Here is a 13188-nt window from a genome sequence, read left to right on the forward strand (position 1 = left end):
AAGAGCTTGTAATGCTATGTGAACTCAATCGCGCGGGTTACCAGCCTCCTTGGGCAGAACGTTGGAACATTGAGAAGACCTCGTACAAGCCCGTCATCAGTGTTGTGACGCATCCCGATAAAGCCTGCGAGCCGTGGGGGTGTTTAGGGTCGAGGCATGCGTCTTGTCATGGTCATCATCGTGCTGACGCCTGTGTTTTGAACGCGGGACGAACTTTTACAGCGTTGAGTAGGTCGTGACGTGATGCAACGTAAGTTGCGGGAGTTGAATGTGCAGTACACATCTTCTCATAGCTGCTTTGGAAGATCTCTTCAGGGTGACTCTTCTTCGTCCCAGTTCATTGTCCCCTTTCTCCCCAGCCGTGGCCCTGCACTCGAGCAAAACACAGGGTCTGAAGGATGGGCAAGCGGTGACGGAAAACATGTCTGTTCATCACTCGGGGCACTCTCTACCAGCATGCCCACCACGCCTTGTGCGAGTATGTACTCGTACTACTCGTATGTAGTGGTCGACCTGTGGACGCGTATGAACGAAAGGGCCGCCTCCTCGACGGCCGACTCAACAATAAGAGTGGAGTATTTATACTGGTGGCTCCCGAGTATCTGGAAACGCACCGAAGCTTGGCCGCTACAAGCGGCAGGCTATCTGCGTAATGAAAATGCATTGTCCAATCAGTGACTGGGTTGGGCATGGGTTCGCTGAAGGGACCATGGATGGAGTACGAAATCCCGTCCTAGTCGTCACTGAAGAGCAGGGGAGGGGTGCCGGCCGGGTGCCCTAGCAACTTGGTTGCACAAGTACTGTACATACATGCTTGGCCCCTGTGCTCGTGCAGCAGGGGCTATGAAGGCACAATGCGTCTGTGAGCGGTTGCCAGTGATGGTGTCCATCCGCAAGGGCCTCCGCGTGGCAATGAGGATCTGAGTTGGGTAAAGGATTGGGGAGGCAAGTGTCCGGCCGCTTATTTTGAATACTACCGCCAGCACGGAGAGGGCCGTAAGGGAAGATGCTGGAGAGGCATTGCAGGAGAGCTGTGGAATACTTCCTTCATCCAGCAGCATAGCTGCATGATACCTACCTACCTACCTGTAGTAAGGAGCAAAGATGGCGACCAAAGGAGGTACCTGTAGCTAGGTAAAAGCAGTCCGCAACCCCCTATTGATACTTCGTAGGTACTCGTAGTCGCCCGTATAGGCAGGTTGTACCCCGTACATCGTAGGGCTCGCAGCAGGAAGACGGGCCTGGTCGATGGCCTGGGCCGCCCGCCACAAGGCTCTTCCCGTCCTCGCCGGGGCTTTCTCAGTTGAGCTGCATATCGGTATCCGCCCTCCTAGACTGCGCACACCCCTTTCGGCCCGCAGTACTCTGCGAGTTTGGCACGCAGCCCAGTGGTCAGTTTCTGCGGAACGGTTCGCACGCCGCCACGGATGGGCAGCCACGTATTAGGAATATGCAGGCAAATGTATGAGCATGTACGAGTATGCTGATCCGCAAGAAGACTCGAGCAGCCATTCGTCAGCCAACTCTTTGAACAAGCGTGCAAAGCTCCTTGCACTTGCGTCCACTGCTGCTGCTCCATCGAACTAGTGCCAGGTGGGACCAGGCGGGGGATGAGAATGACGAACGGCCTTGAGTACCTTGCCATGAGGAGGAGGATGTCTCTCGGTGGTCGACCTTTGCTGCAACCCAAGTCCTCGTTCATTACAAGCCAACGTTCTCCATGCACCTCGCTATTCCAGTCCGCTCAGAAGGACCATGGGATGCGGCTGGCCTTCGGCTACTGTGTGAGCCTGAGGTTGCGCTTGCGTAGCACCGTCGAACTGTCCGTCACGGCGCCTGTTTGCTGTGACAGGGACCCTGAGCGCGAGCAAGTAACACAAGCAAACGAAGGACCCACAAGTGCACAGCACTGCCGAAGTTGCATGCCAAGTCTTGCAAGTGTGCACTGGGATTCACGGCTGCTCGGTTTTAGCGACAAAGATGGTTGGCCAGGGATATCGTATGCCTCCTTCCAGTATCGGGCGAGTCAATAAAGAGACACTCGGGAAGAGCTGGCAGACTCAGGCTTGCCTCTTTTCTCCTGTTTGATCCGACAATCAGCATATATACTAGGTAGAGGCTATTCTTTCTCAGACTCAGTGTACCTGGTACTCCGTACTCACCAGCGTCCTCAACGCGCATCTACCGACCTCATATATAGCTTCGAAGGGTTTCTGCAAACTCCGTCTTGCCTCTGCTAGCAAGAAGGCACGTAGTCGCGAGCATTGCCGTTGGACCACATGGCTTGGTTGATGCTTTGTGTCCATTGTTTGGACGAAAAGGGGATAGCGAAGTATTGCGGGTGCGGTTAGCATGATAAGACACGGTATCTACTGCAATGTCTTGTCGCTTGAGAAGCCGTCTTACCTGAAGGTACGGAAGGGTCTTCTAGCCGACTCAATACCCAAAAAGACATGGATGCTTGGTCAAGCCGTGCACCTTCCCGGGGTTTGGCGGCGTCAATGGCAGTTCGAGCAGGGTGTAGCTGACGTCGTGAATCCAAGGCATTGAGGGCTGAATACTCCAGGCGTACGAAGTATGAAGTAGCAGCACCTACATTGCCTACCTAGATGGCGCCCCGGGGCCATGTACGTTGTGGTACACTTGACCGCTAGGTGAGTCTGTCTGAGATTTGCTCGGAATGTGCCCAGCCACCGATTTCAGGGCGGTACATGAAGTTGCTGTCGCAGGTGGTCGCTGTCCCTCGTCGTCGACGACATTCGGGAAAACGGGATGAAGACGGGTTCCAACGAAAGCATAGCTACATTACTATATGAGCCAAGAAGTAATGTAAGTGCTAGAAGAACACCAACTACCTTAGGTGAAGTACCACTCACTACCTGGGGTGACTGGGACGGAGCAAACGCGAAGCAGCGCCCCTGGAAGCATCGCTGAGCGAAGCGCCATGCAGCCTTCAGCCACTTCTCATGCTACCTATGCAGGGACTGGGCAAGGCGTCTGTTTTGGCGGCCGTCGATCGGTGGTAAGATGCGGCGCATTGGGGGAAAGCCGCGGGACAAGTCGTCTCTGCGGTTTGGTGAGCGGATTGCGATGGCCAAGCGCGAGGCGTGCACGAGGTGCCAGCTGATGGATTTGGCCAGTTGGTCTGGCTGCCGCCTCTGCCCAATCGCTCTTTCCGCAGATCAAGTTGGAAGTTACTACCTAGGTAATTAGGTAGTGTTATCGATGATAGCATGAATGCGACGTTCTAGGCAGGTACCCCGTCACGCTTTTTGCAGCACACTTTCCTTCTTGACGCCGTGCTTTACCTCTGAACATCAATCCCGTAAGGTATAATGTACCTTGAGACTTCACAGCCTGCCCGTTCTTCCTGCTTGACCAGATAAACCTCACCTCCCGTGTCTACCTAAGGTAGGTAGCCATCTTAATATCTCCGTCTTTGGCGTCTGCTCAACCGGGCACGACTGCTGTCCGTCCTTTCCTCTTCGATTTCTTCCCACACTTACCGCCTTGTGCTCTTCGCTGAGGAAACGCCCTTCGCACAGAGGAAAGGACCCGTTGCCATATGCCACCAGCGGACATTCCACGCCAACAATCTGCATCTTGCCAGGGATATCTCGCAGCCAATAGCGACACTTCAGCCAGCTGCCCCATCAGTACACCCTGCAGCAAATGTACATACAAAGCAATAGGCAATCCTCAACAACCCAGCTTCCCCGAGTAGGTTGGCGGCATAGGAGGCGGTGAGCAGATGTGATCTTGTTCCCTACTTACTCACTGCCTACGTCCTACTAGTTGTACGCAGTATCTGTCTCGAAGTCCTGATCGGAGCTGATTCCGTCGTCCAGCCACTCCAGTCAGTTCTACCAGTACCTTGCGTTGGCGCCTCCCCGAAAAGAACGAACAATACAACTGGCCGGGAAGGCATCCGGGAAGCGGCGACGCCGTATGCTCAGGCTACTCAATCGGTTTGACTGGCCACCAACACGCATAGCTCCTCATAGCCTCTGGTCACTAGCTCTGGCTGGAAGTCCGGGCTGTCCACCAGTTGCCAGTGTACCGCAGAGGCACAATCGCGAGCACTAAAGGCGTGCGCTGCCACAGAAGTGAGGAGGTCGAGGGTCGAGTGAGTCGAACGAAAAGAGAGCAACATTTCTCGACTGGTCATTCTCCCTTGGGCGTTTAACGCTGAATGATGACGCAGAGACAAATTCGGACAGGGCATGGATTCGCACCATGGTGTCCGCCAGCCCCAACTCGAGTGAGCTGAGATAATGGATCAGAGGTCAGCACAACACGACCACATGACGAGCTTACGATGGCCACATCGCCACATGAAATGGATTCAGGTTGCGTTGCGGCATGAGGAAAAGCAGCGAGGCAACTCTTATTGGTGTTAGTTTGGGTCTGTGTCAGCGACCCGTGGCAAGCCGGAGGAATCTAAGCGCCCACGAGCATGACAGTATTTCTTCCCGTCACGAACCATCCATCGTCTCGCCCCCAACCGCTCGAGTGACACGCCGACCAAAAAATGGTGGGCAGGACCGGCTTGGCCAGGGTGGCCCTGATTGGCTTGTGTCGAGGCCACCCCAAGGCCATGGCCCGGTCCGCCCAATGGCACACGTCGCCCGACCGTCACGTGAACAGGATCTCATGCAGGCAACTCGGGTAGGCTGCAGCTCTCCCGACGGAAGCCCCAGTTTTCGCGGCCAATTTGCACCTGGCGACTGGAGACTTGGCCGGCCACAAAGGCCGAACCCGAGACGGACAGAGAGCAGTTTCAAACACCTCGGGGGGGATAGACCGCGGCAGACCTGGGGCACGTTTCTTTCTCTGGGTGACGCCCGTGTCTCACCGGGTACCAGGAACGTGTCGATTATCAACAATTCTGCCACGGCAACTTGACACGCTTGATGCTGTCTCGTCTCCGAGGCAGACATCAGCACACAATCAATTGAGCGTCCGTTTCGGGGGGGGCCAGCTGCAGAAAAGGGGGCCGCCTGTGGACGAAAGAAGAAGCGAAAAGGGGGGATGGCTGGGCGAAGACGCTGCTGCTGGGTGCCGGGTGCCATTTCTTACTACTGCGGACCAAGCAGCTAGTCAAGGGACGGGTGTGTGCCACGTCGCAATTTCATCACCGCGACATGGCGCCTTTTTGGGGGTTGGCTGCATGTCAGGTTCTGCTCGAGTCCGCTAGCAAACAGGCTGTCGCCGAGTGACTTTGCCTCACAGTGCGAATAGCTGGCCCTCGCTCCCCCTCCCTTCCATTCCTTCTGTCACTAGCTTGTCTGCACGCCCCCCCTGGCAAACCCTACTGTACGCAGAGAGACAGCTGGTGAGAAAGGCCATGAGATGGAGTCGCACATTTACGAGAGCGGGCGCAACATGTATGCACACCAAACAACTACAAGGGGGGATGACCAATGCCGATGAGTGTGTGATTCCCTCAGTGGCCAGGGGTGCAGGCCTAAAGACTGAAGCCAGAGGCGGAACCCGGACATCTGCTCAGCGGGCTGGATCTTTCAACGTGGAGGCGCGCCGTGTTTCTGCTCTAAGCGGCATTGAGTACAGACCATTGAGAAGCCTCCCTACACGGTAGGCTTCAAACTTCGTGCTTCTGTTTGCCTACCGTATGAGTGGCCTGTCATCAACGGTAAAGGAAGGCCATCGCACCTCGCCGTTTCTTCTTAGCCGGAGGCTTCGGCGTCTGCACGGCTTCGGAGCTTCCGCTGCTCAAGTACCATGGAGTCCATGCGTGCCCAGTCAATTTGCCAGCGCCCCCATAGCCGCCGCTGCGAGACCTGTCATTTGAGTTGCGACCAAGGTCCAGCAAGCCTATCCATCTTCCTGCAGGTTGGCAGTAAAGAGACGAACGGGCGACATGACACTCCCTTGTTTCCGACGTCTGCTGGTACTAGCAGGATGCAGCAGTAACCGAAAGAAGGAGAAGAGAAAATGCCCCTCCCCCCGTGTATGTGCCTGCACAGCAAGACCGCCATGTTGCCACCCCACGGGACCCCGACTGCATGCACGTCCAGCTGTACGGCTCCACGAGGCCACGCATGACCGCCGTGCTTCGAGGGCAGCTGCGGATACCTACTCCGCTTCTGGCAGCAGTACTGGTACGGCAAGCAACTGCTGCTGGGTCACTCGTGAACAAGCTGCCGTCCTCGAAGTACAGCAAGGGGTTCGCAATTGGCACTTGATTCTTTCCTTCAAGGGGCTGCTCTGCTGTCAATGCCCTTTGGGAAGTCTTGGAGCCCTTGCCAGGCCGCTGTGCATGCCCGCGTACCGCCGCCTACCAGCTCTGAGTGGGGAGCGAAGCGTTCACTTCGTGTCATTGTGCTTTTTTTCTTTTCCTCAAGGCAGGGGTCCCACAGTCTGCCGCGAACCCTGTTCGCGTCTGTTGCGGTTTGTTTTGCGCCACCCCGTGTGACGTAGCGAATCAAACGTCTGCCTCCGCCAGGTGCATGAGAAGGTCCTGGCAGGGTCTCAGTCTTGTGGAACGCGAGCGGCACGGCGATAGCATTTGGCGCCCCTTGTCGCGCTACCGGCGTCAGAATGGGGAGACGCTGCACGGAGCGCATGGAGGTTTGTGGAGTAGAAGCATCCGATGGTGACGGGGGACGGAGTACTCCGGATGCACAAGAGCTCGCTCACTACGCGAGACCCAAACGCATTCTCCACAGCATCCCGACTCTGCAGACAACGAGCGGTGAACAGAGGATCGAACGATCTATTCTTGGAGAGGTGCTACAGCTATGTACAGCAAGGTGCAGCAAGCCAGTCCTGACTCGTCCCTGAGTCCCCAACTGCTTTCAATGGCGAGGAGCGAAAACATGAGTGGGAGTTGAATAACCGGGGCAAGGGGAATTCATCCATCGTCTTCATCGTTTCCTCGGTTTCTCGATCTCTGATCTTCATGCACCAGCCCAACCATTCATTGTCCTTGCTGGGTACCCGCCTACTCCTTCTACGGTATGTGGCCAGAACTGCCGACGGGCCTGGCTCTTCGCCACAAGGACACAAGGAAAAGGAACGACAAAAAGTATGGAGAACAGCTCTATCATGCCCCCCTCTTATCAAATCTTTCCGTCGGTTGGTCTCGGTCAAAGATGATTATGACTATGAACCATCACTACTACCTACGACACGGGGCCCGATTTCTACGCGACTTGTCTGCTTGTAAGAAGTAGTACAAGTGCAAGGCAAGGAGCAGCAGATGGTACAATTCCTGCTTTTCCAATAACACATGTGCATGCCTAACTACTACTATCTCTACGAGTACTTGCATGTATCAGAGGCCACAGACGACCAGCCACTTTCAGCCGTCCGTGAAAAAGAGCCCTGCTCTGCGCTGCTCGGTTCCTCCGCCAGACATGCGATCAGCGTCAGCGGATTGGGCAAGCTGCATACAGGCACTACGTCGACATGCCATCTTTTCAACGAATGGTTTCGTTCTCCTTCATTGTACAAGGGCACAGCGAGCCAATGGCCACGCAAGCTACAACGCTCGACTTGCCAACCAAATCCACCCGTCGGCTTGTGTCGCCACTAAAGCCATCAGAAAAAAAAAAGGTGTCTCCTGCGGAACGGTGCGCTCTTGCAGGTGCATAGTCACCCGTGATCCGCTGACACCTCGGGGGCCCCCCCTGGGCTAGACTGCGGTGTCCAGGTATAACTGGCGAATCCTCAACGATCTCCTCGATGCAGCACGCGGCGCCAACCACGCACCTGTGCGGCGTCAAGCAGCTTGACATGCGTATAGGAACCGGCCACGTCTCTCCATAGACGCCGGCTGCTGCAGGTTTGCTGCGCCTCCATATTGCCAACCCACTTTCGCCCACACTTATCAACAGCCCGAGTCGAGAGGAAGGGAGAGGGACGAGAAATGGATTCATCATACTATACTCGTTGCCAAGGCAGAGGGGTCAAGTCAGGCGAGACGACGACGCAGAGGGATAGTGACCATTGCCGCCCTTGACATCCGACTGGGCAGTAACTGTCCCCAAAGCTGCAGACGCGGAATCAAGAGTAACAAGCCGATCCGTTCGAGATTCAGGTCCAGCTCGCAAGAATGAGACGGCGATTGCTCACGCAGCCCTCCAGATCGTCATCCAGGGGCGGGCTGCTGGAGAACCATTAGGGAAGACAGAGGAAGTGCCATAGTACAAGATACTATTGGTAGGACGGACAATGGTCTTGTCCAGCCAAGCCTGTGGGAAGAGAAATAGCAGCACTGAGAGCGGCAGAACAGAGCCAAGTATTTGCCTCACCGCCACGACGACAGTTTGACCCAGAGTTTCGAGGCACGGAGTACGGAGCAATTCGTACCTCGAGGTGAATTATGACAAGAGGGATATAGTCCCGCTACCGGCGCGGTCCCACCCGTGCCATCAGGTCAATTGGGCTGCATGATCCTTGGGACAGCCAGTGGGCTGCGGTATCAGCCAGTGGGCTGCGGTAGAGGACGCTGACCCCAGCCTCGCGGATCTGCGGCTTCATCACCCGGCCCGCCTACCCGGAGCCGTGTCAGGTGGATGGCTGATGAAAGGACTAGGGATCGCGGAGTGCCGTGCTGTATGTAGTCGAGGTTGTCTCCGGTTCTCGAGACCCAAGTTTCGGACCGATGCCCAGAGGTGGTATGAGGCGAGGTGACTAAAGTCCTGTTTGAGGCAAGGAAATAATGAATCAAACGGTATGATACGGGAGGGGAAGAGCTGACCATGGATACGGTCGCTCCCTTACCCGTTTTTTTTTAAGAAAAAGTGAACCGAGAAACTTGTCGATCTCGTAGCCGAGTTGTCAAGCTCTCGTTCCCGTCGTACGCGATGTTGCCTCTGGAGCGAGCGGCCAAGGCATTGAGGGCGGTGACAGACCGAATTTGCGGCGATAGGGGATGGTTCAGCTGCACGAACCTCTTTGAGATCTTGGCGGTGATGCTCTACTAACCTCATAGTTGAGTACTCGCGTCCTTTGGCGTAGATGAATGGCTCATTTCTCTTCCCCAAGATGCAAAGGATGCGTAAGGCGAGATTACTTGCCGTATCGTCTGAGTAGCCCCTGGCTTGCAAAAGCGCAGGAAGTTTCGACAAACAAATAGAGACTCCCTAGGATATGGGAGCCTGATGATTGAGGAACACGAATGGTGACGCCCGTTGGTAAAGCATACTGGGGGAACATGGCGGATGTTGGGGCATTATGAATAACATGCAGAGGAATCCAGAGCGCGGTGAAAAGGCGTATATCTATCCAACAACTAATGACGACTTTTTGCAAAAGGTGACATATACCGCCATCCCGCAGGAGGCTGGTTGGGCGTCCGAACAGATGTTGGACGTCTATCGATGGCGATCTAGGGTCGCATTCCTTTCTCTGCGATATCAACAACAAAGGCTCCACCGAGGAGAATGGCTGGTTCATCGATATTGTGGTGCTCATAGCTAGAATCGAGGGAGAAAGTGTTGTCAGTCAAGTTGATCACGTCAGGTGAACGATTCGGTCTGTTTTCTAATAAAGGGGGAAGCAAGGGGCGTAATAACGATGGCTGAGGCACTGTGACGGTGAAGGGAGGAGCACGATGCCCGTGTACTTCTTACCTCAAGGTTCCCACACCGCCGGCTTCGAGCAAAAATGCTGGGCCATCCTGAAGCTTCTTCCCGGCCCAACGCATCGCGAAAGCACGCAGAATGTGTCCGTGTGCAACAATCAAGACGTCACCTGATACCTTGTGTGGTTGCTGGCCCTCGGCCGGCTTCAGCACGGGCTCGTGGAATCTGCTACGAATGTCGGCGATAAGGCGATCGAGGCGGTCGGTGACGTCTTGAGGGCTCCTATAGGATATCAGAATACGGGTTCAGTGATATATCGGATGACTTTGAGACAACACCAGCCCTAGCGGTGGCATCTCGAGAGGGAGAGCGTGTGCACTTGCATGTGCTCCCTACCCTCGTAGAACTCGTCTGTTCAAAGCAGGGAGAAGAAGTAGGGGTATGACTTACTCCCCCCCTGGACAGCCGTCCTTCCAAATGTCCCAAGGTTCTTCGATACCTTGCTCGGCTCTCATTCTGCGAATCTCCGGGCTTGTGACACCCTCGTAGTTGCCATAATCCCACTCCCGAATGTCCTCGGTAACCTCGACATTGGCACTGCATTCGAGGCCGCCGCCGACAGACGTGCCGTGCGGATGCCATGGCAATGGACCAGAGATACCAATATTGAGCAACTCGAAGGTGCGCTGTGCTCGTTTCCGGGGAGAGACGTAACTGACTCGGGGCGATTACTCAAACTGATTAGCCTTTGTTTGTTGCTGCCGACATTGCACAGTTCTCTTTGTACGTCTCTCTGGTTACAGTCTAGGAGGCTGATGCGGTTGATAGGGGCCTCGTCAGGAACGGGAGTAACAGCGGGGACGGGAAATCGTTACATTGCACGAAGACTGAAGACGCATTGGCCCCCTGTCCAGGGGTTAGGCGTGCAGCATGAGGGAGTGCATTGCGAGAAACTCCGACGAGGCAACCATGCCGTTGCGCCAGCTGCATCGTTGGAGTGGGCGTATTCGTGTAGTGGATGCGAAGAAGGAGTTTCTGCTGCTCCCGGAAAGGACACCGGGAGAAGAGAAGGGATGGGAGAGGTTGGTGTAGTCCATATGGAAAAGCAAAGTGTGAGGGGGAGACGAGAAAAGAGAATCCCGAGGACGCGCAAATGCACTCGGCACATTGAACAAACTAGCCACAAGGGGAAACCTGACGTGTTGCATATACGAAACATCTTGCAATGCTAAAGAAAAAGGGGCAACAGTATTTAGGAAAGACGAAGAGTGCTTTGTCGACACCGGGCCGCATCTTTCATTCGGAGCCGGAGTGAATGACCGGCACAGTGACAGGTAGTAGAAAGGAGGATGAACAGGATTTGACGATCTCAGACCCGCCGCTTGGGGGGGATTTTTGCAGGCGATATAAGGAAAGCGCATGGAACCGATGCCGCAGACAGATGCCCATGAGCTCAGAGGAAGATAGAATGGCAATGCGGGACTTACACATGACATAGTTGTCGGGGAACAATCAAACGGTCGTCGCCCACGAGAGCCTTGCCTGTGGCAATGACTCGCTTCTCACCATTGGCCGTCAATGGGATATCGGTGCGGCCCGTGTGTCGGCCGTTTAGTGACCACTCAGTCTCGCCGTGGCGGACAATGAAGACGCGGGGAGCAGCCATGATGTCGTTGTATAGGCAAAGCGAGCTGTTTTTTTGGTGACGAGCGACTCGTGGGCTGCCTGGGAGCGAAAGGAAGAGAAACGAGAGAGCTGGAGCCTGGCGAAGCTGGCAAAGTCCAGGAAGTGATTAACGTCGAAGAGAGCGCTCAGTCGACGCTGAATATTCGACAAACTTCTTTGACCGGCAATCAAACACGCGACTTCGACGACTCCAACGGCAGTGAGGTGCCATCGCCAGCAGGCTAGCGGGTTGCCGGAGGGGTTCCATTTAGCGGGTTTCGGTGATGATGTCAGGAAGGCCATGGAAGCATGGGGGCGAGCTGCGTTTGCGTTAGCACCAAAAGTAGGGCGGCTTTGCTCTATCCGGCTACTGCTACTTACTACACACCTATCGAGCCACCAGCAAGTTTCGCTTTCTGAATCGTGGTTGCGGATCGCGAGACGAGGAGAGAGGGGAGAGAGAGGGGGGGGGTGGGAGCGCTGAGAGAGTAGGTGGGAAGAGGAGAAAAGGAGAAATTTCCTAGTAGGCAGGAGTTGGATCCTGCCCGTGTGCCGATAGTACAAAGGCGGACAGCGTACCAAGCAGTGGCAGAATTCAAGTGGAAGGAGCACCTTGAGTCGGTAGGTTACCTCAACTGTGACCCTTCTGTGTAAGAAGTATGCCTGAGCCTCATGTGGCTGGGCAAAAAGCCACCTTCCAACATTGAACGGCCATGTCCCTTGTCTTCATCGTCATCAACTTCAACGCTCTCAGGAACACCCTTCCAGAGCTTCCATTCTCTCACGCTCTCCTGGAGCCACGTCTACAAACCCCGGTTAATCTTCTTCTTCCTGTTCTTCTTTATTTCGTCATCCTCAGCAATGATCTCGATGGCACCATGTTTCAACGCTCAGCCTCGTCATCCTCGGCTCTGCCCCGCTTCTTACTAAGTCTCTCAGCCTCCTCCACTCCATCACAGCAGCAGCTTCACGGCCCCGCCAATCATGCCGACACATGCTGGCGCTTTGATTCCGCATCGCCGCCCGACTCTGCCTGCTAGAGCACTAGCCAAGACATTGAGCTGGTGGTTATCCGTTCCTGGGACCATCCTTCGGCTGCCGCTCCTCGTGTCGCCAAGCGCAAGCGGGCGTTCCTATCTCTGCCCGCCGCATCACCGTCCGCCCTGCCGGAGAGGAGAAAATCTGCTCCTTCGGGTCACAAGGACCTTGGACTGACAAGCCGCGGCAGCTCGGCCAGCCTGGACACTTCGGCAGATTTGACTGCTGACTCCCCGGGCCGGGGGATGAACCGGATTGAGCGCCAGAACATAGCGAACCGAGTCTGGAGAGGCTACTAGTGATATCGAGAAGATACATTCCCGGCGACACGCGGCGCCACTTTTATACCACAGAGGCCTCGAAGAAGTTACGGCTAAGAGATTGAGGACAAGAGATCGAGATGGCATCTCCCAATAGTCTGACCAGGCAGCAGAAATTCAGGGGCGGCGTCTGGGCCGTAGCCTTTGCTGCCGTGATCATGGTTGGAACCCTGACGGGAGCACAGCTCAAGTCGGACAAACAGAAAGAGCAGGTCAGTAGAGCCTCCAGCTGTGCTCCTCACATTTTTCTCGTATCCAATCACATATTCTCCTCTGTCTCTCTGGCTAAACCCCACGCCAAATATACATAACCTAACCTGCCTCACAGGCTATCAAGGAGTTCCGCCAGGTTACCCCTTCAGAGCAGATCGCCATGCTCCAGAAGCAGCGAGCCATCCTTGTCGACCAGAGGGCAGCTCTTCAGAAGAAACTCGACGTGTTCAAGGAGCGCGTCCGGGAAAGGCATGAAACACAAGAAACCTCTAAGAAACCTTAGGGCGCTTGGTCTAGCTGGATTGGTCAAGCAGGATGCAGGGAAGGAGGGAAAACTCACCCTCATACGAAGAGCTTTCGGGGGAAAAGAGAGAGGGAAGACTGGTCGTCTTTTCTCAGTT

The 13188-nt window shown here is 55.3% G+C and overlaps 3 protein-coding genes across 3 annotated transcripts; 2 read left to right on the forward strand and 1 right to left on the reverse strand.

Annotated features, from left to right (window-relative positions):
• Nucleotides 1-5042: 5042 nt before the first annotated feature.
• CCMA1212_004868 (uncharacterized protein) lies at nt 5043-5219 on the forward strand (the record flags this gene model as incomplete). Its single annotated transcript, XM_073702152.1, has 1 exon — nt 5043-5219. A coding segment is annotated over one exon (177 nt), but the record flags the coding sequence as incomplete, so codon positions are not given.
• Nucleotides 5220-9355: 4136 nt separating this feature from the next.
• CCMA1212_004869 (Sedoheptulose 1,7-bisphosphatase) lies at nt 9356-11827 on the reverse strand (the record flags this gene model as incomplete). Its single annotated transcript, XM_073702153.1, has 6 exons — nt 9356-9443; nt 9600-9833; nt 10002-10265; nt 11039-11276; nt 11300-11536; nt 11605-11827. Coding segments are annotated over 6 exons (1284 nt in total), but the record flags the coding sequence as incomplete, so codon positions are not given.
• On the forward strand, nt 11793-13070 carry CCMA1212_004870 (uncharacterized protein; the record flags this gene model as incomplete). The annotated part of the gene is made up of 4 exons (XM_073702154.1): nt 11793-11837; nt 12257-12552; nt 12672-12786; nt 12903-13070. Coding segments are annotated over 4 exons (624 nt in total), but the record flags the coding sequence as incomplete, so codon positions are not given.
• Between the last annotated feature and the right edge of the window lie 118 nt (nt 13071-13188).

The sequence above is a fragment of the Trichoderma ghanense genome, assembly GCF_004382785.1.
Source record: "Trichoderma ghanense strain CCMA-1212 chromosome Unknown scaffold_4, whole genome shotgun sequence".
In the NCBI taxonomy this organism is placed as follows: Eukaryota; Fungi; Ascomycota; class Sordariomycetes; order Hypocreales; family Hypocreaceae; genus Trichoderma; species Trichoderma ghanense.